Source organism: Achroia grisella, unplaced genomic scaffold (assembly GCF_030625045.1).
Source record: "Achroia grisella isolate CSIRO2021 unplaced genomic scaffold, CSIRO_AGI_Agris_v1 utg204, whole genome shotgun sequence".
In the NCBI taxonomy this organism is placed as follows: Eukaryota; Metazoa; Arthropoda; class Insecta; order Lepidoptera; family Pyralidae; genus Achroia; species Achroia grisella.
The window spans coordinates 237,237-263,596 of record NW_026712703.1 but is presented as its reverse complement, the minus strand read 5'-3'; the positions used below and the strand labels follow the sequence as shown (position 1 = coordinate 263,596).

General features: G+C 29.8%; 4 protein-coding genes across 4 annotated transcripts in view; 2 read left to right on the top strand and 2 right to left on the bottom strand.

Moving 5' to 3' along the window:
* Nucleotides 1–10,520: 10,520 nt before the first annotated feature.
* LOC131842076 (uncharacterized) lies at nt 10,521–11,744 on the bottom strand. Its single transcript, XM_059190562.1, has 2 exons — nt 11,396–11,744; nt 10,521–10,779 (listed from the first exon to the last, which is right to left on the bottom strand). Exons 1-2 carry the CDS (start codon nt 11,663–11,665, stop codon nt 10,606–10,608), a joined length of 444 nt encoding a protein of 147 aa, XP_059046545.1. The 5' UTR covers nt 11,666–11,744; the 3' UTR covers nt 10,521–10,605.
* An 88-nt stretch (nt 11,745–11,832) lies between these two features.
* On the top strand, nt 11,833–14,366 carry LOC131842089 (uncharacterized). Its single transcript, XM_059190584.1, has 4 exons — nt 11,833–11,912; nt 12,419–12,562; nt 13,130–13,261; nt 14,202–14,366. Exons 2-4 carry the CDS (start codon nt 12,452–12,454, stop codon nt 14,364–14,366), a joined length of 408 nt encoding a protein of 135 aa, XP_059046567.1. The 5' UTR covers nt 11,833–11,912; nt 12,419–12,451.
* A 1,906-nt stretch (nt 14,367–16,272) lies between these two features.
* Nucleotides 16,273–19,152, top strand: LOC131842015 (uncharacterized). The gene is made up of 4 exons (XM_059190447.1): nt 16,273–16,308; nt 16,577–16,720; nt 17,542–17,673; nt 18,642–19,152. The coding sequence occupies exons 1-4, from the start codon at nt 16,273–16,275 to the stop codon at nt 18,810–18,812; spliced, it is 483 nt and encodes a 160-aa protein (XP_059046430.1). The 3' UTR covers nt 18,813–19,152.
* Nucleotides 19,153–19,236: 84 nt separating this feature from the next.
* The window catches only part of LOC131842042 (lipase member H-A), a 35,413-nt gene continuing 28,289 nt past the window's right edge, over nt 19,237–26,360 (bottom strand). The window contains exons 6-8 of the mRNA XM_059190474.1: nt 21,028–21,219; nt 19,864–20,035; nt 19,237–19,348 (exon numbers count right to left, since the gene is read on the bottom strand). Coding sequence (XP_059046457.1) covers nt 19,291–19,348; nt 19,864–20,035; nt 21,028–21,219 — 422 coding nt within the window. The 3' untranslated portion in view covers nt 19,237–19,290. The remainder of the gene's footprint in view (nt 19,349–19,863; nt 20,036–21,027; nt 21,220–26,360) is intronic.

Sequence of the window (26,360 nt, the reverse complement as noted above, 5' to 3'; positions counted from 1 at the left end):
ATTTAATAACAAGTAAATATTGTTGACAGTACATTATTAAATTTGTAATTTAGCTTAACTTGGAACTAGATGGCGCTTTGTAAATTGTCCTAAGATGATGACTATTATTATTATATGAACATCATAATATACATAACACAAACAAATTATAAATCTTTTTGTGTTAAAAAGCAGTTAGGAAGTTAAACAATGTAATATACTTGATGTTTGTTACTCTTTCACGCAAAAACTACTGAACGGATTTTGATGTAACTTTATAATAATATACTTTATGTATCAGAATAACATATAGCCTATATTTTTTTTAATTTAACGCGGTTGAAATCGCGTCTGAATTAAAGTAAAATTAACTTAAAAAATAGTATTCTACAATATCTAACAATAACTGCAAGCTAAACTAATTACACGCTATATCATTGCCATTTTCAATAGAAAAGAGAAAAGGTGAAAAAATGCAAACATATCATGAGATAAATTCATCTTTCAGATGTATTCAAGTAATAATCTATTTGTACACATTTATTTCACAATATGAATGATCTAATAGCTTGACTACGAATATTATATCAACTACAAATACGTAGGAGCCAAATAATTAAATTGAATGATTAACAATTAATAATTTAAATAAATTATACATACTATTATAGATAGACAAAATTAAAATAGAAATGTTTAAATGAAAATCACATGATAAGTGCATCAATCTTTGTACTCAATATATTCTATAGGTAATGTAAATGATGTATTTAATTTGACGTCAGTAAATTTTGAAGTTTTATTCCCTGTGGAGTTGAAAATTTCCTGTATAAATTTCGATGTCCAAAATACAGAAAATGCGAATGCGCCCAATAATAATACTCTGTAAGATGAAGTGAAAAAATGCATGAAGTAATGTATGATACACAACGCTTAATAATAAAAATCTTATAAAATTCTTTCTAATTAGAAAAAGTACTAGAGAAGAAATTATTGAGAATCTCTTAATTGAAGAACTAAGTACATAAATGTTAATTGACTGTATTTTTGACATGTTTAATTACACTTACTTATAGAAACAATTCAACTAAAAGTAGATACATTTTTAATTTATTTTAAAATTTACGAATAACTAATCGTTTGTGAATAATTACAAAAATCTATTTATTAGAAATTAATTAGTAATTTCTGAAGTATCTAATAACGAATATTCAATTAGACAAATTTAAAGACCAAAATGGGGACTCATGAATTCCCTAGACTTCCTAATTTTGTAAACTTATTTTATATATAAAGATAAATTAATGCTGAATATTTATAATAAACTAGAAATAAATTATACTCACAGCCCAGCTCCACCAGCCATCATATAAACTACTATATGACTGGTGCCTTCATACAATGCGTCTCGCCCATGCGTGCCTTGACGGTGACAAACGACAAATTTTCTAAATAAACATGCATTGTGTGAATCAACATCTAAATAGATCATCTAACCACAACTTGTTTTTGTTCCTCTATGATATTAATTTTCTTGTCAATTGTGTACCAATTAAACATGGTCATTATGGATCTATATAACTCACCTGAATAGACACAATATATTAGTAAGTTAAATCATGGATAATACTTAAGAAATATACTAAGAATGAAAATATAATGCAGTATGCCATACAGAAAACACAATGTATTAAATCCCATAATAAGCGGGTATCTTGCTAATGGCAGTATATTGGGCACGGAATATGTTCATGTCGGTGAATTGGAGAAATAATGAAAATGACTACCATACCTCGCAATTTAGCAGCTTGTTTGCGTCTGGATACTGTTATTGAGTTGGGAGATGGGTTGAGAGAGATAGGTTGCATGAGAAGTGCTGGTCGAATATCGCGTCATGCCATGTTTAATAGTATTACACATAAATTATAGGGGATGACTCAAATACCAGCAATATTGAAGTCAAGTGGCACTGTCCTCAACGGGAAACGGCCTGACGTTATGACCCTGGTCCCATGGAAACTAGGAAAATTTTTGGTGTGAAATGCCACGGATGTGTTGGATACATTGACACTAAGTTATGTATCTGGATCGTCCTCTTGTCCTAGCGCAGCAGCAATATAGTCGGCAATTTTAAACAGGCGTAAGTATAATAATACATAAATAAATGCAATGTATTACTGCAGGCGCTGTACAATCTGTGGATCTCTACATTCACACATATTATGTCAGTTTGTTCTAGAACGGGGCACGGGTAGTATTCTAATATGACGGAATTTTATTCGTCAGAATAATATGTTTTTATATACGCAAAGGTCTCACCGTAATTTTTCAAAGAGATAACATTTTACATTCTTTAGAATAAGCACAAACTAATCTGATGCAGCACTAGCTCTAAAAGGCGAGTAATATTTTCCATCACATTATTTCTTGTTGTGGATTTAATATTGTATATAAATTAATGGAGAAGATGCCTTATTTTTTGTATATACATTAAAAATACGTATGTAACAACAATCATTTTATTTTTTTCGTAAATCTAAAATTAATTAGTAATAACGCTATCGATATAATAAACATTTCTTAACTTACATTACATTTATAATACCTAATATTGTATCTTATTATAAAGTACCTATATTGTTAATTTTATTATCCATAAAACCTTCCAGACATCAATTTCAGAAGCTTGTCTTCGCCTAAAATTGTAAGTAGTTTTTATAATATTATATTATTTAACAAGTAATATATAACTAATAATTAATTTAAGAGCAGATATTCAGATTTTATAGTTACAAATTTTAACCTAGTCCTGTCATGTTTGAAATGGAGACATCATTATTCTGACGGTCCAATTCTAGTAGGTATCGTCCACCCAAAAATAAAGTTACCATGAGTGCACCCGTCAACAATGCTCTGAAAATCAATATAATATGTCATTATTAAAGATAATACAATACGATAGTCCTTTGTTATAATTAAAAATAATACGTAGAGAACTTCATAGAAACTTGATTAAATTGTGATCCTTTTTATTGGTCTAATGAAGATTGCAAGTCACTTAATATTATATAATTACTTATATTATATGTAATGACTTTGTTTATCTATTAATGTAATGTAACAATATAATATATGACTCATAAAAATATAGTTAAAGCGCCACTTAGTTTAGAATGCCAAAAGTTCACTTCTAATGCGATCATTCACAATTTTTCGCTTTTAATTCACATCGTATGTGCATCTATGACATAAGTAATTTCTAAAAAAATGTTAGCATTTTGGTTGTGATACGGCAGTAGCACTCAATGAAACATGATAAGAACCTGCTTCATTATTTCTATTATTTTACGAGACAACTCAGTAACTTATCACGAACTGAACTTCTATTTCATTGACACAGAACGCAAATTATGATACATATTAATTGAATATCGATAAATTGCATTTAATTACAAGCATAATGAGTAATGTGATTTCTTTACTGTGACCTCATGTTCTGCCTCAGTGTGACATAAGGTTATACATAAATATATGCTGACGTTAATCATATATCGACGAAAGTGGATAAAAAAATATTGAAAATTGTTATCGACTGAATGTACTCTCAAATATACGATACGAAATTGAAATCATACAAGCATTAAAAACTAACGATTATATATTGCGTAAGTTAGAATGGCATATAAGCTAATGATTACTAAATAGGTATATTGTGACGCCCGTGGTACATTTCATGCGTTTCAATATCGTAGGACAAATTTCTTATACATTCCTCGTTCTAATTTCACTCCCTTTCAAACCAGATCACAACTTATAACATGAGCTGCTTGCGGGCAGATTTAGGTGAAAAAGATACGACTTATTGCCATATCTCGTTCTGGTAAATTCGATATATAATTAAAAAGGAATCCTAATTGACAATCCTAATTATCACTTCTTTATCACCTCGAAATGGCAAAAATACTACAGATTTCAAAAGTATATGTGAGAAATTTTTACAATAAAACTTACAATCCGAATACAACCATTTCAAACCTATTTAAATAATCTTCAATAACTTTACGTCTCCTGAAATCGTAATATGAAATGAGGAGAAATACAAATAAAGTAGTAAAACAATACGTGTTTATTTATTGATGTGACATGATTGTGTTTACTGTAAATAATAACAATTTGCACATTGCATCCTGTGACTGGACCGTGTTATTTTATTTATTTATTTTTCGAAGATCAACAATGTAATTGTATGTAGATTTTGCTCATGATCGAAATATAATAATTAGAAGTTGTAGTGTTATAGCTATATAAACAAACAAATTATAGATATATCTATAAGTAATGATATATCAACAGGCACATTATTATACGGACGAACCAAGCAATGTAAACCATTAAAGACGAGTTTTCTATCTATGTAATACCTACTGAAACAAACCAGTATTAGGTATTAGATATATCTTTTTTTATCTAATTAGAATGACAAATAAGCTGACAGACAGTAGACCTGATAGTAAGAACCATATATACAGTCGCCTATATACATTTTCAGGACCACGTTATCATGAGAGAACTTTGTAAAAATCGGCTTGGGTATCTTAGTCTCACTATGCGACATTTTGTTATCTGTGGTCTCACCAACTTCAGCCGCCAACCAATTTACATTGTTAGATGTGTTTCGGTATAAGAGGTATTATAGATATCTTTCTGTTTAAATTTAAAAATTGTTAAAAAATAAATTAATTTAAAATTGTTAATTTGTACAAAAATAGCAACATAGATATGAACATCCGAGCGAGACCGGAGAAGCGAAGTTGGAATAGTAAATAACAAGATCACGACATTCTCGTCTGTTTATCCTGGTATTATATTAATGATTATTAGTTTTTAAAATTTTATTTTCGTCTTCATTGCTACTAAATTCTTCTGGCTTCTTCACTCTAATCGAAGGCAATGTAGTATCTAGGAGTGCCAATATAGTAGCGGATGACGAAGTATCTGACTTCAGTATGTATTTTGTAGTCCAATACGCACCGAATGCTAAGACGACTGTTACGAATAAACTGCAAACAAATTAACATTAAACTCTCAAATTTCAGATCCAATTTCGAGTAGATTAATTAAATTTTAAATCTTTTCGTAATAAACACAAGATAAAATCAAACGTATGAATAGATCGCGTAGTAAAGATTTTTTTATTTATTATTATCGTATGATCAATCAATAGATGTCCATCTACATAAATATACATACATATATGCGCATGAGTCGGTGACACCATGCGCACAAGTCGCTGACTGGATATACATAAGTAAAGGCAAAAATTAACTAAATATTTTTGAAAGAAATTTCTACTTACATTCCAAGTGCCATTATAAAACAATTTGTTAAAAAATTAAATTTCGTATTACTTGATGATAAAAATAAGGTTCCTTAACGAATGTAAAATTGTTAAGGTTGCAACAGAAACATCCCGATGATTCCATTGAGGAAAGTAGATACCAATAATACAAGTATGGGTCAGGCATAAAGCCATCTTCACCATGACTTTAAGTCATACTTGATATTAATTAAAAAGTTATATATATACATATATTGTTTAACTAGATTGGTAAACAAGCAGCTGGGCCTGGGCCTGCTGATGGTAGTTGTCAATGGCACGTGGAACCTCTTAAACGTTGCATTACAGAAAATTAAGATATTATGCCTCTGCTTATAATCCTAGCTTGTAATTTTACTACCTTATCCTCATCCTTCAACGCAAGCGCGAAAAGACCATCATCCTCACCTACATGCATAATTATGTACGTAAATTAAAAAGTTTTATTTCATAACTGTTATACTCTACCGAATGACAACGGTTCGAACTCTTTTGTTTGATTTTGCTAAGTGTCTGTATGTAAGTAAAACAGAAATAAAGAAGAGAAAGAAGTGAGACACATCGAGGTAAAAAAACAAGCATATAACAACATTTTGAAGAAGTCTTTTTAAAGATTATTAATATTTTTTATTTTATTTGGATGTTTTTTTTCTATGCGTCCCACTTTGACAAAAATTTGTTACTAACTTTTGCGATGTCATGCAAATCGAGAGTTCCTAAATGGTAGACTTATATATTTAGGTACATATTTCTTTAGATATATTAGTACATTATATCTTTTATTGCCAGTATAACACTGCCTTAATTAACTTTAGGTGTATATCAAAGAGAACAATGACCTTTGTTGATTCAACAAATTATTGCATTGGAAGGGTAAACAGATAGATTTTCCGTGAGACTATTGAGTGATTAAATATAATTGCACTGTATAAATCCTTTTCATTGCAATAATTTCATCAAAACTCAATTACACACTTTTTAATGTCCATCCGAAATAAAATAAAAAATATATAATACCTGAAAACACAATATAAAATAAATGACACACACCTAAATAAAATGACTACACATTGTAGAATAACAAAATAAAAATTAGTGTTTACTAAATTACAAATAATTTCCTCAATCTCGAATAATACATTTGCTACAACAATTTTATAAAACCAATCTGTACGACTACAAAATAATGAATTAAACAAACTTGAATATTGTATTGTGAATTTAAGTTGTATACCTACTGGGTGAACTATAGGGGACAGGAATATTCGTAATTCTGATTTTTGACTCAAATACTAGAATGTACTGTCATGTCGACATTCATGTGGTCCCATGAAACTATCATAGTTAATTCCTGTTGAGTTCTTATAAAATCCTCCATTTGTACCCCTAGCGGGTATATACTAGGGTTCATTATATTTATTGTTCATTACGTATTCATTCATAAAAAAACTAGGTAACCTATACATATGTCATTATTACTAAAGTTTTAGCGTGATTGTGGTTGGGGTCGTATTAGACGCAAGTGTCGTAGCTTCAGGCATATTCATTAGATACTTCGTCGTCCAATAAGCACCAAAAGCCAATAATCCAGTAATAAGTACGCTGTAAACAATGTAATCCAAATTAATCCCAGATATAAACATATGTTTAGTATATATAATGCAAACATCCCGTCGGTGGTTTATTTTGTCATAACTACTTTCAGTTATGACAAAATACGAGATTTTTTATTTATACCTTTGGTGATGGTAAGCAAACATTCGGACAATCTTATGGTAAACGGTTACCATTATCTATGTAAGTCTGTAACCAGGGGTAACTTATAATTGGTAGAAATGGTAACTCATTTTTTAATTGTTAATTGTAACACAGCAAAGGAAATCAGAAATAATTTATTCATATATGTGCAAATAATTAACAAATTTACTTACAATCCAAGAGGCATTTTATATTATATACATATATTAGAAGTACGACTCTTACGCGATCATCATTATTCACAATACTAAAACAAAGTACACCTACTACAATGAAATGATGTATACCGAAATTCAAAATTAAGCATAGTACTCAATTGCTCACTATTTGCAAATTAGAGAATAATTAATTACTAGTGTCTCTTTTAGTTTTTCCTACTTGCTTTATAAATTTACCTGTAAATATAAAAATTAGAACGTGATTATAATAAATAAATAAATAACCAAGGACAATTAACACAACGCCATCTAATCGCACAGTAAGCAGAGCTTGTGTTATGGGTACTAGACAACTGATATAAATACTTACGATTTTTTTTTATAAATACATCCATAATATACATAGAAAACACCCAGAATCATACACACAATCATACTCATAAATACAAATGTTTGTACCATGCGAGGACTCGAACCTGCAACCATCGAAAGTAAAACATGGTAAACCGTTAGACTACCCATGCCGATTATAAAGGTACAATTAAAAAAATACATCGTATAATCAACATTTAATACACTGCATACGACTATTGAGTGTACTTGATTGTATTTATTAATAAGAAAATAAAATGTATATTACATTGAGCACAATAAATGCACAAACAATTATTATTTATACCTTCATTCTAAATACGTAATAATCTTTCATATTTCACGCATATCTTTCTCGGTATTGTCCTGGACTTCTAAATATAGTTCCGATCATCACAATGCAGTATTATGGAGGTACATTATACTATTTAAATACAATAAAATATTATCTATATATAAAATGTTACAGACTACAAATATTGCAGACTGTTTTATTTCAATATTTGTATCACAGTTTTAAAATAGGTACATTTAATTTAATTGAATGCAAAATAGAGTTTTACATTCTTAATACAACTGCAAAGGTCTGCCTGTTTATAAAGTTTTCACTACTAAACGACTAAACAGTTACTGCAAAATCTTAAGGTTAAACGTATAAGTATATACAATATATTGTATCTCGGACATAGGCTTTATTCCAAAATAATATAGATAACTATCCAATAATACATATACTGAGAAATCTATCCATGAGTCTTACTCCTTACTTGCAGTCGGACAGGCATGATCGAATGTTGTACAAACATTTTTATAACGACATAACATAATTATTATCATCAATTAATTTTGAGATGACAAAGTATATCAGAAAAAATATGAAACAGATACACTGCCAATAGAATAGAAAATCCTTTATTCAAATAAACTTAATTTAAGCACTTTTGAATAGTCATCACAATTTTTTTAATCTACCGCTCATTCGGAAAGCTGTCTCATCACAAGAATGAGCAAGACTCTTACGTGTTGCACTTTTAAATAATTGTTTTATGTTAATATTTATAAGTCGAAACATGTGAATACAAACTACCAACTAGCAGTTATTTATTAGGATATATAAATACACAATAAGATTAAATCAATCGTAGTGATAAGAGCAGACCAGTCCCTACAAGCAGCACTCGTTCAGGAGTATGACATAGTATGTAGAGTTCTCAGTAATATTAAAGAATAGAATAGAATAGAAAATCATTTATTCAAATAAACTTAATTTAAGCACTTTTGAATAGTCATAACAATTTGTTTTTTATCTACCACTCGTTCGGAAAGCTGTCTCATCACAAGAAGAACGATAAAGAAACTTGTGTGTTGCTCTTTTAAATAATCCTTGTAAGTTTACATTTACAAGTCGAAACGTGTGAATACAAACTACCAACAAGCACTAATTTTTGGGTCAAATATAATCATGCAATAAGATTAAATCAGTCGTAGTGATAAGAGCAGACCAGTCCCTACAAGCAGCACTCTTTCACGAGTATGACGGATGAGCCAGCCATCACTGCGCTCGACCATATTTTAGGGAGCCCATTGACCCGGCCCACCATGCCGCCACATGTCTGGACATTTTAGTGAGCATGACTACTCATTCCACACGACCACGTCACAGCTACAAAAATTACTATATGGTAGTTACAGTATTCGCACTTTACATAAGGATGTATGCGGCAATCAATACAAAAGCCGCTACGCTATCACATATCAAGAAAGCAGTATGAAAATTTAAATTATAACGTTATCCGCAAATAAACTTATTCTTGCTATATATTGCTATCATCTATAAATTCATCTAAATATGTACATAGTTGGCATGTACCTACATGCCAACTACATTCTCTTCTTTTATTTATATCATATTGTAATTTAACATATTCAGTTCAATAGTAAATGACAACTATAGCTTCTCAGTATTAACTATAGGTACTGTGGACATTTTTTCATCATGTAAGGCCCGTGGTTCAAACTGCTTGGTGGCTGAAATCTTATATACTTGCTAGCGAAGCCGGGGTGGGTACCCCGGCACGGGTGTACATATAATATCCTATTGAATCACTCCGTCTATTAAAAAAAACAGCTTCAAAATCCTTTACGTAGTTTTAAAAATTTAAGCATACATAGGGGCGGACATTTAGCGACTGTGACTTTGTTTTATACTATGTAATGATGAGACAGAGATACTAGTTACACCACTGCCTTTGGACTAAACCTACCTCAGTAATTTTTATCGTACAAAAACTACACTATTGTCTAACTAACTGAACCTAAGTGAATGCAGACCATTTTTTTTTTTTAATTTTTTATTTATTTCAGGCCACTCGACGCATACTATGTGCTTCACAGGTATACTTTTCTCAATGAATCAAGTAATTGTAATCTCGTATTGAACTTAGTTCATTACTGTCAAACGATAAATCATTGTAATTGCTATTATAATAACATTAATGTAAACCTCGTACTATGTTGCAAATGTTTACTATTAATTATGTCTATTATTACTCATTTTTAAAATATATGGATAGTGTATTACTCTGTTTTTAGAATGACTTAATAAATAGAGGAAGACGATTTGTTTAATATTTAAATATTTAAAATGATGTGGTTAATTTTTATTTGATTCCATGTACTATTATATACTTCTTAGACTACTCTTCTTATTCTTCTTCTTACTTTTACACACTTCTTAGCTTTTGTTTATAAAAAAAAATGTTTACACTACGAGTATATTTCTATTATATTTATTATAACAACAAAATAATATCGGAGGATGATCTTATTTTGGAACTTTTTCTTTATTTTTCGAGAACATAAATATTTTCATAGTGTTTCATTCATATTAATTGTGTACATATACATAATGTCCAATTTATTTTCAGCAAAAAAACTATAACTGAAAATAATTTATTTGTCTTAATAAAACATAAGAACTAAAAGATCTACTAATGTGACCAGCCCAGCTAATAAACATAAAATGCCAATGCTGAGATATATTTTGTCATATGTTTCAGGAACTCGCAGCCGTGTTATCGATATGTCTCTTTCTCTTTGTACACGTCTATTCATTATTTTATATTCACCAACAACCTAAAACAATTACAGATATTTTATACATTTTTCACTATTCCTTATGGTTATCCATAGAACTCATACATTCCTGAGAAAGGATTGGGTGTTAACTATTACATAATTGTCGATTTATGAATATGGATACATATCTGTCTTTGTAAGTATGTATAATATACAGATTTTTATTACGATCTCCAAAATTATGTTTACAATATTTATAATGTAATATTGGTAATACTAGCAATGAATACAAATGTTGGTACCGTGCGAGGAATCGAACCCGTGACCATCGGAAGTAAAGCGGTGTGCTAAACCATCGAAGCCGTCATCGATATCAGATATCTATGCAAGGATAAACATTTATTGATCATAATATTTATCTATATCTATAGGTAAATATTATGATCATTATATTATATATAACCATATGAATGGTTTAGAGGTATCTCACATACATACAAGTATTACACGATACATGTATGTAAAAAAATCATTTGCATACAACACAAAAACATACTTATATTTGTTTTGCAGCATAATAACGGTCATGCATACCTAGGGACACAAAATTACTATATTTATATTAAAAAGCAGATAGATAAACAGTTTTATTTTAATCAGTTTTTTTACTTACTAGGAATATTCCTGTTGATGCTAAAAGAATTACCCCTGATATCAGAAAGTAAGTTTGCACGAACTTATCCAGTTTCTCGTTGACTATTTTAGATATCATTAGTCCAATCGGTATAATGGTTTGGCTCCATATTGCTCCTCCAACTAATGTCTGCTCGTCCCTGTATTTCGATCTAGTTTCCACTCCGGCACCCGCCCAAAGGCCACCAGCGCCTATCACCATTCCCAAGCTAAATAATTTTAATATAATGCTAATATATCTTTTAATCATTTACAATTGTTACATTTACACCTCGTTCTTTATAATTTTAACTTCTTTACACATATATATCATTATATAATAATTAAAATATTAGGCTATGATACATCATAGACAAAAATTATGCTTACAAAGACTAGGTATAAAAAACTGACATTTAACAAACTAATCTGTTACAGCCATGAGGAGGTTATTTAAAAGAGGCACATTGAAAATTTGACATTGATGATCGATGATTTCAGAATATCTTGAGTAACAGGTATTATGTGCATTAATTAAATAATATATTATATTAGATACTTTAATGCAACAATGCTTGATATTTTATTTCTAATAAGGTATTTTGTATTTGGAATACTTCTGCATGAGACTTGCCTCCTATTTTACATAAATATTTAAATTAATACGCTCAATTATTTTACAATAAACGATGGTATTTATTTTCGGGTAACGACCCGTGACCTTTTTAAAATTACAGATGAGGATAGTATTTTGAAACGATTGGAAAATTATATATGCTTTATATTTTATTTAAAGTACATTCTTAACCATGATCCATAAAATTGCGATTTTTTGTGTATTAATTTTTATCATAAACAATATTTCGACAAAAGAAAATAATTATGTGAGTTTGTCTCAAATGCATGATAGTATTTATACAAGTATAATTTTGAAGAATAATCAGTAACCTATTTAATCATATTATTAACTTATTAAATTATTTTGTACAAATATACAGTACAGTACAATGTAATTTATTTTTAGGGAAAATTCGGCATAGCGGTAACTAAATTTACCATGTGTAAAGGCCCTAAGAGCAAAGAGTGTGGCATATGGAAATATGATTTATTAAACGAAACCTACTTGTCATTCGAAGTAAATATAACACAAAATGTACCATCTCTAAAAGTAAGTATTAATCACTAGAATATGTGTTATTTCATGCCGGAAACATTTATTAGGTATTAATCTCTGTCTACTACATCTACTACATTTTAACTTTAGTACATGTATGTGCCCTTTAAATACTTTTATATATGAATTAAGTAAAAGGGTTTCGGTAAAAAATACTAGGTAATTTCAAAGTTAGCAAAAGTTTCGTGTAACATTTAGGTGTATGTCGTATTATTTTTAAAATAGATATAATAAAATGTTAAGTTTTATATTGAAACAACTTTTTACCTCATTTTATAAAAATAATGTAATATTAATACTTTATAATAATAAGTGTTATCTGCAGTTTTAAGTTGTTATCAAGAAAAAACGTATTAGTTTATCGAGTACGTTTTAGCTACTTAACATTCATATTTAGCATTCTTATACGCACTAAGTTCCTACATAATTAGGTATTTTCAAGGATATATACTTAAATTGTCTTTTTTATTATCTTTTCTTAAACAAATCATACTGAAAATCGCAGCTCATTGCATCGTCATTATGAGTTTCACTAGTCATAGGCATAAATATACATTTCAGGTTAAAATTATAATGTCGTCCAATGGTAAAGTGATGTTCCGGCTACAGTCAAATAAATTGTGCGATCACCTCTATCTGAGACCTCTGCTGGAATCATTTTTTAATGTAACACAAGACTGCATCATTCAAAAGGTACACAATTCTGCATAATACATATGTATAAGTTAAAAATTACTGAAAAAGCTGTAACATTAGTTTATATAAAGTTACAGCTTTTTCAATATTTTTTAATTTTCCAATTATTAATTGGTGAAAGGACGAAAAAAGTGAAATGTAATAGCGAATGGATTATAAAACTTTACCTTTTTTGAATATTTATACTAATATTTTAAAAAGGTAATGTTTTATAACCTCTTGGTATATTGAAATTCCCAAAGCAGAGCTGTTATGAGAAATATAACAAAAATAGGGAACCAAGACGCAGGTAAAGTCACGCAAGTCAGCTATATAGTTGACTAATAAATGTATATATTATTATAATGTAGGTATGTATAAGAATCAAATTCTATTCGTTAATTACACCAAAACTCAAAAACAGTACTTAGTGCCTATATTATTTTGTTTCTTTATGGTTAAAAAACTTTTGTAGCTCAATGAATCATCTACAATTAGTTATAGTATAATTATCGACTCATCGTGGCTTTATATCAGTATGTGATGGAATTTGTGGTGATGGAATCAGTATTTCTTCCAAAAGATCTTTCGAAAGAAATACTTGAAATGATACCGATAAAACATCAAAATATATTGAATGGTTCAGAAAAACAGTATTATTTATTAACCCGTGGCTAACAGAGACAGTACATATGGGGGAAAGGGGATTGTTAGTAGTATAACTTATGATCTTATTGCTAGCAATATACCAAGTCAAGTTGACCTCCACGCGGTCTCCCTGGAAACTATTGTGATAAATTCTTAGTGAATTTGTCACGATGGGTTAACTGACCTGACCGCATGGTCATCTAATCATCCTCCACTGGTGCCCCGCTCGCGTAAACCGTTAGCGCGGGCGGGTCCAGCATGCCATTATCATCCATAAAAAATATTAGAAACTTTTTTGTGTTTATTTCAGGGATACTATGTATTCGCAGCGGACATTGAAAATATCGCACAGACTTATTACGGAGGGTCCTTTATATATGGAAATTTAACGTTCAAATCGGTTTTCAACAACAATGATTGCAATCTATCCTGTGGCCTCATCTCTGTGAATTTATACCCAAAAAAAAGCAAATGAGATCCAATGATACAATATAGTTTTGTTAATGAGCTATACGTAGTTTTATACAACTTTCACACTTAGTATATTGATTTTTATACCGACCCATTTACTACCCTATATTGAAAACTTAAAAATCAAAAGTTTTTTTAAAAAACCTAATTAGTTCGAGTCAGACTTGCCAATCGAAAGTTTTGCACCAATTTGTAAATTGTGCCAATGAAACCCTTTCATACGATATCCCTCAAGACACGGTTAACTCAATTCAAAATTTGGTCTGCCGTTCTTTCTTTATAAATGTTGCATCCCTTGAGAGTCTCGTTTTTTACGGCATATACAGCATTATTTCTATACAATAGCATAGAATAGAAAATCCTTTATTCAAATAAACTTATCATAAGTATTTTTTTTAATAGTCGTTGTTCATTTTTTTTATCTACAAGAATAAGAGCAAGAAATTTGCGTGGAAGAAAATTAAAAAGAGTTGCGTTTTTAAATAACCGTTGTAATTTTACATTTTTAAGTCGAAATGTGTGAATACAAACTACCAACTACGACTCATTTATTGGGATCAAAATATTAAATACACAATAAGATTAAATCAGTCGTAGTGATTAGAGCAGAGCAGCACTCGTTCACGAATATGACGGATTAACTTAAGAGTTGTATTGCTTTACAACTTCAAGGAACTGTAGATGTATATTGTTTTTATTACAACTCGATAGGTCCATGCATTTCTAACGAATACGGACGTATATACGGTCACGGTCAGACAAACCGACAATAATAAGTAATACGGAACTCTAAAAGATAATTCCTCTCTGAGTTTTCATTACTTTTTTTCAAAAAGGTTCGTATAGACTTTCCCTTGAACTTAAATATGTTTACATACATATATCGAGAGTAAAGTAGTTCACAGTCCAATAAAACACTTTAATTTTCAAATTATAATCTTACTAGCGACCCGTCTCGGCTTCGCACAGATACGTTACAAATCAATCAATTTCGCGGCTTATTTTATACTACAACATACATATATTATACATATAAACCTTCGTCTTGAAACACTATCTATTGCTGAAAATTGCATTTAAATCCATTGCGTAATTTAAAAGATATAAGCAAACAGATAGCGGCGACGACTTTGTTTATACTATGTAAAGATAAGCCATACATTTAGAAAATTGATGTAAAACTTAAAAGATTATTTTTAAAGCATATGTAACAAATTCTGTTATGATTGCCGTAAAACAATATTTTTGTACACTCTAAAATGACTTCGATCAACCTCTTTGAAATCAAAATCATTAACTTTGGTGCCAGTCGGTTTAGTACAATAAATATCCTCATGCCCCTCTGTAATACCAGATAGGGTAGTTTTAACATTGTTAACTATTCGCAATTTTGTGAATGCTGTAATCCTATGATATAAACCTCCTATCTTACTAAAATATGGGTAATATTTTAGTAAGACACTAATAACCGAAATGTGGACTTATCATGGAATAAAATATTTAAATTATTTAACCATATATTACATCCTCCATAAATCAATTTAAATATTAAAGCGTAATCATTATTAGGTAGACAGGAGTAGGTAGAGCCAAATGAATTTAAACGATTATTTAAAACACATAATTGTATATAATTCAGATCAACGATCCTTGACGTTTAAAATGGCCAATTTTATAAACCATAATGTTATCTAAATGGTTTTATATTTTTCAAATGTTCTTCGCCTTCAAAAGACTTAACTAGCTATCATGTATTATAAAGTCGTCATATTCTGTGGCTTCATATTTATGACTAATATTATATCGACACCAACAAATAATTACGTAAGTTTATTTTCAATTAATCAGGATATTCTTAAATCTAGAGTTAGGTAAGTAAGTTTTATACACAAACTTCGGCAATATTGAACATGATTTTGGTTGTGGTTAAAACTTCGTTTATAAAGGTTAGTTATGAATCCATAACAAATAGTGCTAAATAAAAACCTATATATAATATAGTTCTGTGGAAAAAGCTTTTCAGACCAGAAAATAACAAACGGACATTTATTACATAAGAAATAGTCATGTTTCAGATACAGCTGTTTGCTGCCAAGGCGTAAAACTATTTTAATATTTGATAGATTTTCAAAAATATATTTTGGTATGGTTTTATTTATAAAACAAAATTAGAATTATTAATCCATTAGATTTATCTTTCCTAATAATTCCCAGGGAAAATTTGGTATAGCTGTAACTAAATTCGAATTATGTAAAGGGCCCAAAATAAAGGATTGTTGCACATGGAAATATCGTATAGAAAACGAAAATGTTATGACGTTTGAAGCAGAGATGACTGAAAATATGCCATCTGTAAAAGTAAGTAGAAGTTGGATACAGAATTTGAACTATCGCAATTCCATTGGCTTTTTGTCTATAAAGTCACATATCCGTATGAAATTAAGTTAATCATATTATAAATACTTTACAGACTAATATACATATGAAAGACATTAAATTTAATATAAAAAATAATTATACACTGATTATTTATCGTTAATTTAATTTGGGACCAGTATTCAGCGAAATTTTGACATTATAAATAACTGCACTGTATATACAAAATCTTCTAATTAAATCAGTGTGTTGAATTTCCCGAATTCCCGAAGAAATACGTTTCGGATAAGTAGAATTCTATTAACTAAAAATAAAGACATTTTTGTACAATTATATTCTTTGTGTGACTACTATAGCAGTTTATAAGTAGCTGAATGGTTATTATCAATCTGCAATATTTGAAGATTTGAAGATTTATATCATTTCAGATAATAAATACCTAACTCTAATGTTTCACATTTATAACATTAATTCATATAGTTTTTAGACGAATGCTTGTTTCTTCCAAATATGTTTAACCAGAATTATGACCGCACTACAGTTTTTGTAAAAATATAGATACTTCATACATACCAATTGAAACAGACATGTTTTGGACTCATTAATATCCATTATTTTTTTTTAAACGAACACGCAACACTAAAATTTGCTAATATTGGAATTGTGTGTAGTGAGAACAAATCGTTTCTTAGATCGCCTAGTGTGTACGAATTCAGTGCTACTCGGATAGACTCCTATGTCCGTGGCAAAATGGAATATCCCAGACTATTTCTATTCCTTAACGTTTTTTACTTGTGTTTTAGGGGAAAATTCTTGTATCAACGAATGGTAAAGAATCATTTAGATTACAGATGAATAGACTGTGTGATCATCTTTTTGTGGGACCTTTGGTTAAAACGTTTTTAAATTTTACTAACAACTGTATCATTTTGAAGGTAAGTAACTCTACACGAATATCAGATTTTTATAAATAGTCTTAAAATATTCAAGGTATAGTTAATTGTAATATTGTAATAAAACTTCATACAACCGTCAAAATATGTGTACTAAATAAAAGTAATATATAAGTAGTTATCTAAGTAATTTTACATGAAAACAACGATGACCCCATTCTGAATGAAATTTTCTAATAAGAAGGACTTTTATAGTGGGTTCACATAAGCAGATTCAGATTCGTCGGCCTGTTTGAATTGTGCGTTTGTCGCTACGATAACGTCCTCGCTGGAGATGCTCCAATCGCATAGCATTCTCAGCACAGGCTCGGATCTGAACGTGCTAATGTGAGCTCATTCTTAGCCTCATTACAACTATTCTGTACATTAATTACTTCGGAAACTTCCACGTAGTTCTTCTAAACCAGCCTAAACCAGAAATCATCGTGGTTCATTCATGGCCAATTAACCACGATGATTTAAGTCATTCAATAGTTCCCTCGATTTTATTCTTTTATTCTTCACTGATTCAAGACAGTATATTGAGAATTATATTAACATGTTGAATAACACATTTCCTTAAATAAAGCATTATTAGTACATGTCATATTATTTTATTCGTCTTATAATAATAACAGATAATAATATAAGTAATGCAACTTCACGACTGTTATCTCAGAGGGCTAATCAGATACTATTTACGATCTGGTTTTGCTCACAGTTCGCTTGGTATTCAATTGTCCAACATGACAGTTATTAATCCTATCTCTTTTTCTCTTTTCTTTTTTTCTCAAGTTAATTTTGTTTATTATTGACGTATGCATCACAGAAGATTCAATCAGAACTATACATTTGCAAACAAAGTTTTTTATTTCTCATCCTGATTTCGAACTCACGAACTTTGTAGTGTAAGCCAGGGTAATGAATCACTAGGCCACACTGTTATGTCTTTAATGTAGTATTTGTTGCAGGGACACTATGATTTCACAGTGGATGTTGAGAAAGCCGCGCAAAACTACTATGGAGGATCCTTTATATACGGGAATTTAACATTCAAAGCTGCGTTTAATAACAACCAGTGCAATTTATTCTGCGGTGTGTTTGTTTTGAATTTTTACCCAAAAAATGCAACAAACTCTTAATATTTATAATTATAAGTTGTTTAAATTTCTTTACGCAATTATAAATATGACATTCACTTGCTGAAGAAGTTTATAATAGAAGTAGTAAATCAAAAATCATACATAAAATGTTTCATATTCAAGTATGTATCACTATTTTATAGTTTCATAAATACCGTTTTGTCCTCGGAATTTTCACAAACGTACCGCATTATGGGAAGTAACTGTCACATACAATAATAAGTATATTATGATGGTCATAAAATATATATTTTGTTTTCTATGTAGATACTTCATTTAATCTGAGTATATTCCTCTGTTGTGATGAATCTACTGTTAAAAATTTAAACCCTAATTTATATCTTCCAAAAACATGCTATAAAAATAATAAACTATTATAAATGACACAATTTTATTTTAATATTTATACCTAACATATTCCATGCATTTAATAAATAATATTATATTTTCTAATAATTATTTTACTATTTTATTCATATTAATCAAAAGGACAATCCTCTTCTTGGTCTACGCTGATGCAGTACATGCCTCTGGAACTGAAACAAAAATGTAAATTCAACTACAAATGCTAGCAATATAGCAAAGAACGCATAAAATTATTTTATAAAAGTATAGGGGGTTTTTATCATAAGACAATGGGTATGGAATTAGACTAATATATTCAAAATTCTTACACATTTAGTGAAAACATCTCGACACCTACACGACATATACTTAAGTATATGAAAAATGGTACTTATCGCTGTCTGTACATGAAAGATATATGAAAAGAAAAACTATTATTGAATATGAGGAAACCTGTAATTGATTGATTGTTGGAATTTTGTATGTTTATGTGCGTTTGTGCACACTAATCCTAGAAGCGCTAATTGTGGTAAGCTTCACTTACAATTTTGTATGTATTTTATTGTAGTCAGTTTACATTTTATATGAATATAAAGTCGCTGAATAGTAATCAATACATATAATCGAATTGAGAACTTCCTATATCTTTAAGTTGCTGAAAGAATTTAAATCTTAAAATGTAAAGGATTATCAAAAATTTACTCACGACTCAGGTGTATCTTCACCTAATCGCACGGCTCGTTTATCAAACCTGATACCCCAACGACCGTTTTCTTTCGGACAAGTGGTATCACATGGCACCGCAACCATACGCAGTCGTCGTCGAACACTCGCTGCGAAGTAGCAGGAGCTCTTGAAATGACTACACCGAGATATACCTGTTAAATGATGCAACTTCATTAGAACTACAATAAATTACTTCAATGCTCATCATAAAATTGTAGACTAACACAGATTTTAGCTATTCTCTGGACTCGATTATGATAATACATAATATGACAACCAAACTAAGTAGATACAACGTATCTACTACGATAACTGTCTCATAAATAAAACATGAACAGCATCACAGTCATTGCAAAATACAGTGTATACCTAATTCAGTATTAACTTTACCATACTTTACACTTCAAACCAGAACACGCATAGTTAAATGACATAGGTATCCATGAAAATGATTACTCCGCGTATGAGACAGTCTTTCTTTGAATAAAGTTTATAAGACTACTACTGACGAGTAGTGAAAATAAGAGAGCCATGTAAATAATTAGCACAATTATACTTGCAATAGTTGCATTTGCTGTGGAGTCTCATTAGATCGTAACTGACTGTTATTCTCTATAAAATATAGTCTAGTGGTATCAGGCAACTTTGGTTTAATATTCTAGTATAATTTCTCTTGGCATTCACTCTATTGAACCACACGCAGTTCGGTACAACTCCGAGACTCGAGCTAATTTGGGAATGTTCTATTTTTAATCTGTCCTAGGGAGAATTTAGCTCGACTTTTTACGTGCAATTTAAAAATACTCCTACACATAATAATAATACTTAATAATTGCACTTATTTTATATAACTTTACTTTTACATTTTTTCGTGTCAGTTATTGGTTTGAAGATGCTTTCGAAAGTGTTTTCTGTTTATGAGATATAAAACTTTCAGTTTTGAACATATAGAAACCCCTCAAAATGTCTTCAAAACGAAATTTACAATTTAGTCCTCCTTTACATTGAATACATAATTATTGCTTTGATTAACTTATTGGGGCAAGTTGGAATTCATGATATTGTTGATGAAATATAACATGTCCAATAAAGGACATCGAATAAACCTTCTATTTACCTTACTATTCATAAGCATACAACTTACGCATCAAATGTCCTTTACAACCAGGCTGCAATCTACCGCCATTAAAGCAAAAGTCAGCATGGCCCACTTGACCAGACTCTCCCAAGAATCCAGCATTTGTATGCAAGACTTGTACAACATGGGCATCATCTCTCCCCAACCGGAACAAACTCGAACCATACTCGTTGATTAAGGGTCGGGCGGGATCAAGACCTGTTGAATAAATATAATATATAAAATTTTCGTGTTTATACTCCTTAACGGCTTAACCGATTTTGATGAAATTTTTTATGTATAATATATTCAGTAGGTCTCAGAATAGGTTTATAACTAATTTTCATGCCCTTGAGTTTTAAGGATGGCTCACCTCATTTCTTTTTTTCATTTTGTTCTAGATTTTCTATTATTATTTTTTTTTTATTACGTGTCATTAAAAAAATATATACAGTCTAAATTTCACCCTTCTACTAGTAACCCCTATTTTTTAATAGCGATTTTAATTTATATGGCAAAACAACGTTTGCCATATAAATTAAAATCAGCTATTGAAATATAAAATTCACCGAGTTAGACATTAAGAAGTCATAAGTGTGGTTACCTTCACCTATATTAATGACCAAGCAGTTTACTTTGGAAGCTGTGTTTTGTTTGAAGATTGAGATATTACAGTGAAAAGTATAATTTGCTATTAGCATTTTGAAAATGTCTGGAAATTAATGCCTTGACATCTCTTTGCAGAAGCATATATATAGTTTACTGGATATAGCACCCGCCATGCGCTAGTGGCATAGTACTATGCTATGGCAGGGCACTAGTAGACGATGACAAGGTAGAATGAGATCAAATATACATTACTAGTAATGAGGCCCCATTTCTAACTTTCTAACAATCTCCTCCACGATTAACAAAAGCATGAGTTGCTGGGGGTATTTATGTCAACCATTTTATTATTCTATAAACATAGTCGAGATAATTGTTTCTTTGATTTGGTCAACTACCCAGGTTGATTGCATATTTGTTTTGTTTGCACATATTTTAATTTGCAATATATTTAATTGCGTTACATTGTATTCTGTTTATAATTAAGCTTAATTGGTTATGGATCTCGCCTCTGATTTCGCTCTTGAATTATTTATTGAGTTCATTGAAATATAATCATATTTCTTTATGTTACATTGAATGTATATATTTTGTTTAGTTATAAGTTGTGATACGTATTATTACCTATTCTTTTAACAAAGTGAACTTCTACGGGTTATGAATTTAATTGAACTGATATCAATAGTATGTTGTATTGTACCTATATATTGAATAACAATTAATAATAATGAACTGTACAATGTACAATGTAGTTGTAAAAACAATTACTGTCTACTGTTGGTCGTTCTAATAAAATAATAATAATGCCAATACGATTTTTAACAATATTTACTAGTATATTTATCCATCGGAGTGATTGCTATAACTATGCGAGTTATATCATGATGCGGGTGATAATAATACAAATTAGAGAATAAGAATTCATTTAAGAGTATTTCTAGGTGCTTTCTTTACATTTGTAAATGCTCTTAAATGAATTCTTATTCAACAAAACAAATTTATTATGATAAAGTCATGATCTAATTTATACATATTTTAAAATAAGTTTACCATGTGTCTGTACGTCCATGATTATCTCAATAACTACAGAATAATTGCTAGTCATCTCTAATTATTATATTAACTGAGTAAACAATGTGAGAAGTACAACACTGTATCAAATAAAGTATAAAATAAAAATGTCGTCATCTATGTACGATATATAAATATATAAATTTCAGATAATGAAAAATATTACAATTAAGCATGTGAATGTCAGTATTTTTGTCTAACTTATACACATATATAGATATTGTTAATCTGAAATTTCCACTTTTTTGTACGTTGTTCAAACATTTTATAATATACAATCATTGTTCTAAGAATACAAATATAACAAAATGTGCACCTACAATTAGCCAAATAAGAGCAAACTCTTGCATATGGATAATTTTTTATATATACACCTAAAGTGAATATATACAATTTCTTACGTTATCAGGTACAAACCTCAAAATGAAAGTCTAAATAATTTACTCACAATTATTTACGATATTTTGCCATTTATAAATATATCTGTAATTACTTTTTATATATCCTATTTCGGTTACTTCATTTATAAATAAACATTTAGCTAGTACACATCATAATTATGTGATAACAGGTATGCGCTATATAAATACAAATTAATTTATTCACATAGGACCTTTTAGCCTTTTATTATCACTATCCCTACTGTCCAGTTCGACTTCAGTTGAAAAGAACAGGCAAGAAACTCGACTGGTACTTTTTTTTATCGAATTGAACATACGTATAACGGTGACAATTATAATATAATTATCTACTTTCATGTATGGCAGTAGTTAAAATAAATTCAAACATTACCCTGATAGCCTGCACAACTTTAAGGTTATCATAAAAAAATATCAATACATAATGAAACAAACATCGAATGTCATATCAGTCAATAACGGGACAGTTATTTTATTCGAACCTATTCTGCAGGTATAGATAAATATTAAAATTGTCTGAAATATTTAATGAAATGCCTCAAGATATTATAGTAGATATCGAAACAAATAAAGCTTTTAGTATAAATTATAAAAACCATTTATTAATATACGTACAATAATCTAGAAACTTATCATATATTAAACATTTTTGCCTGACACTCCAGGGATGAAATCAGCGATAATAAAATAAACTGAGAGAGAGCGAAGTTCGTCTCCTGCCACGATGAATATAAATATAACAGCCAAGTCCTATAACAGTCATGTCAAGTTGACAATGGCCCTGGAAGCCCCATCTGGTATTACAGTTGGAAGATATATTTTTAATATTTCCATAAAGTAATATTAAACAAAAGAGGATAAATATTAGACTGTTATCCGATTACGATCCGATCACACCAACTATTCACTAACACACTTAGAATATATTTCAAGTTTTCCTTCTTTCATATTTTTTATTATAGTTATTGCGACATTTTAGAATTAAAAATATTAATAACATTTTGTAATACAATCACGTAACATTCCATTTTAATAACACTTTTTAATATATATATGACGTAAAAAAGTGTGCATTCTTTTAAGAAATGTGAGTTTACATTATAGTGTGCAACACTTTGAACATGCTCAAAAACTATTACATTTACCATTGATGCCATAGATTCTTGCACTTGCAGTGCCATTAAGTACGAATAGCAGTTTAAGTACGCATTGTACGTATGCTAAAAATTTAAATAAAATATTTTTTCACTTTGTAGACATTTGCATATCGTAAACTACTTACATGTCTGATGGCGGTATTAAAAAATAATAATCTTTTAAGATAATAAGAATGTTATCTATAAAGAATAATTAAGTGATAAAACAATGAATTAGCATGACGTGATAAAAGTATAGATAAATTATAAGGAGTATCGTCCTGCAAAAATGGACAATGACATTTAGTCACATGCCTCTCCTGGTGGTCCATATGTCCCAAGCTTGCATAGATGTTACTATGTATACCGTTGGTTCGGGGTTCGTGTGATCGATATCCGTACAGTACAAACAGTTGTTATCATTAGTGGAATGAAACAGTAGTACATGCGCACAAAGCATGTATATAAAAATACTAAGTACAGACATAATATTTTCCTTAGTTTTGGACCAAATGGCACTTCTTGTATTGCCTTAGATTATTATTATAGTATATGTACATATATCTACCAAGCAGATTGCCGTGTACTCAATCCTAGTTTCAATTTTGCAGTGAAATTACTGGTTCAAGAATCTGTCTGAAACCCATGAATCATATTTATATGATAGATTTATGCTATTATTAACTGCGATAGTTATTTACAATTAAGCGAGCAGTATTTCCGATTGCCGAACTCCTTATAGATTTGAAATAAAAGTAAACGACAAAAACGTGAATCGTCTTATACAAATGTATAGGACATTCCGTTTAGTTCAGATACAGTCATAGAAAATATGTTATCACTATTGAATTAGACAATTAAATATACAAGATTACGGGAAGGGGATTGTTAGTAATGTGGATTAATGATTTCATTACTATTAATATACCATGTCAGGTTGACCACGCGGTTCTCCCTGGAAACCATCATGACAAATTCTTGGTGAATTTGTCACGATGAGCTATCTGACCTGGCCTCATGCTCATCTTATCATCTTTCACTGGTGCCAGCCTTAACTGGTAGCGTAGATGGGAGCATTCCATTACTAACTATTAAAAAATATATATATATACACGATGAAATCGTATACTTACAAGCATATAAGCATCAATACAGCAGCTGTTAAGCTACCTATCATTCAAAATCTACTACACATTTGTATATTTTAGGATTATACAACACATCCAATCTTTTTTCAGAGCATAAAATACACATACACATAATAAAAATGTAACCGGCCAGTGTCTGTACGTTATTGATATATAAAAAAACTAATATGCAACAACAATTATTTTTAAAATGTGTCAATCTGTACGTATATATAAATACATAAGGCAAAAATTACTGCATGGAATGCTGTTTTCACCGATGAATTGCTGGAGATCTAACTTAAAATATGTGTTTATGGTTTATTTATGGCAAGAAATTATTATATTCCATACAAAGCAAGGATTGGCATGCTAGTGTAGTCACTGAATGGTTATTTATTATGTTATTCGTTTATCTGTGTACTGTGCCGAACACTTCACTATCAGATATCTATTTTCGAGTTTGTACAAAACTCCTAAAGTACAGCTCAATGAATTTTTTTTGTATCTAATCAATACAAATATAGAGTTTCAGAATGATATTTATATTATTCTTATTTAACGCTGCGGAGTGATAAGATAAGAGAATATTTGTAAATCACTAATATTAACACATATACTTATTCATTTATTCTTTATTGACCACGTTAAAAATATGGTGCAAACGGCAAACTTATTGTACCTTAAGATTTATTGTTATGGTATTGTTCTAAGTCAGGCAACTTTGAAAAAAACTGGACGCAGGACACGAGTATCTATTAATGTACTAAAATATAAGACTCTTTACAAAAAAAATGTTAAGTATATACATTTATGTAAACTATGAGTAAGTATTCGTTCTATTAATTTTGAGGCGAAATAAGATTATATTATAAATTAAATAAAAAAATAATGTACTCTTATTTCATCTGCAATATTGCGAATTGTTCCTTGTTTAAATTCAGCGATCCCTGTCTATCCGTATTCTCGCATAGGATATGCAAGAATACGGATAGACAGAG

Excerpts from the sequence above, each read along its gene's own strand:
- LOC131842076 (XM_059190562.1), bottom strand. The coding sequence starts at position 11,665 with ATGATTAAAAGATATATTAGCATTATATTAAAATTATTTAGCTTGGGA. Across the intron at positions 10,780-11,395 it reads CATCAACAGGAATATTCCTA|GTTGTTGGTGAATATAAAAT; the intron begins GTAAGTAAAAAA and ends TAATTGTTTTAG.
- LOC131842089 (XM_059190584.1), top strand. The coding sequence starts at position 12,452 with ATGTGTAAAGGCCCTAAGAGCAAAGAGTGTGGCATATGGAAATATGAT. Across the intron at positions 12,563-13,129 it reads AAAATGTACCATCTCTAAAA|GTTAAAATTATAATGTCGTC; the intron begins GTAAGTATTAAT and ends TATACATTTCAG. Across the intron at positions 13,262-14,201 it reads AAGACTGCATCATTCAAAAG|GGATACTATGTATTCGCAGC; the intron begins GTACACAATTCT and ends TGTTTATTTCAG.
- LOC131842015 (XM_059190447.1), top strand. The coding sequence starts at position 16,273 with ATGATTTTGGTTGTGGTTAAAACTTCGTTTATAAAG. Across the intron at positions 16,721-17,541 it reads AAAATATGCCATCTGTAAAA|GGGAAAATTCTTGTATCAAC; the intron begins GTAAGTAGAAGT and ends CTTGTGTTTTAG. Across the intron at positions 17,674-18,641 it reads ACAACTGTATCATTTTGAAG|GGACACTATGATTTCACAGT; the intron begins GTAAGTAACTCT and ends TATTTGTTGCAG.